The 586-nt window shown below is 71.0% G+C and overlaps 1 protein-coding gene across 1 annotated transcript in view; it reads right to left on the reverse strand.

Annotated features, from left to right (window-relative positions):
- The window catches only part of SCAI (suppressor of cancer cell invasion), a 133,100-nt gene extending 132,882 nt beyond the window's left edge, over nt 1-218 (reverse strand). Inside the window, exon 1 of the mRNA XM_021691496.1 lies at nt 166-218. Coding sequence (XP_021547171.1) covers nt 166-218 — 53 coding nt within the window. The remainder of the gene's footprint in view (nt 1-165) is intronic.
- Between the last annotated feature and the right edge of the window lie 368 nt (nt 219-586).

Consider the following 586-nt stretch of genomic DNA (forward strand, 5'->3'; position numbering starts at 1 on the left):
ACTCCCCCGCCCCTGGATGCCCCCTAATCCCCCCTCAGCCAGAACCCCCCGCCCCTCCCGTCTCGGAGCCCCGAATGCTTCACGGCCCCGAGCCGCTGCCCCTGGGCCCGCTCCCGCGCCCCCACCCCATCCCCAAACCCGACCTCGACCCAGCTCCCGCCCCACCTGGGGGCCAGGCGACTCCGCGGCTGCTGGGGTTGCCGGGCTCCTCTGACCATCCGGCTCCTGCTCCGCCGCGGGAGCTGCTCCGGCGGCCGCAGGGCTCGCTCGGGAAGCTGAGGCGGCGGAGGCTGGAGTAGGCGGAGAGGCGGGAGGAGGGCCTCGCGCCTCTGCCTGGCATGCCGCGGGGCCCGCCCCCTCCGCGCCTCTCCCCGACTCCCATTGGCTAGAGCCGTTGTGTGGCCGAAAACCTGGCAGTCGATTGGACGCTCGGGCCGTCACATCCCGCCACCTAGGTTTGGTTGAGACTGCAGGTGGCGGCGGAGGTGCCTTAGAGACTGCTAGCAGGGCAAGGGAAACCTAAGCGCCACCATGCGCTGCAAAGTAGAAACTGCATCTCAGGCTCCAGACACCTGCCGGCAGGTTC

The sequence above is a fragment of the Neomonachus schauinslandi genome, chromosome 13 (assembly GCF_002201575.2).
Source record: "Neomonachus schauinslandi chromosome 13, ASM220157v2, whole genome shotgun sequence".
NCBI classification, from domain to species: domain Eukaryota; kingdom Metazoa; phylum Chordata; class Mammalia; order Carnivora; family Phocidae; genus Neomonachus; species Neomonachus schauinslandi.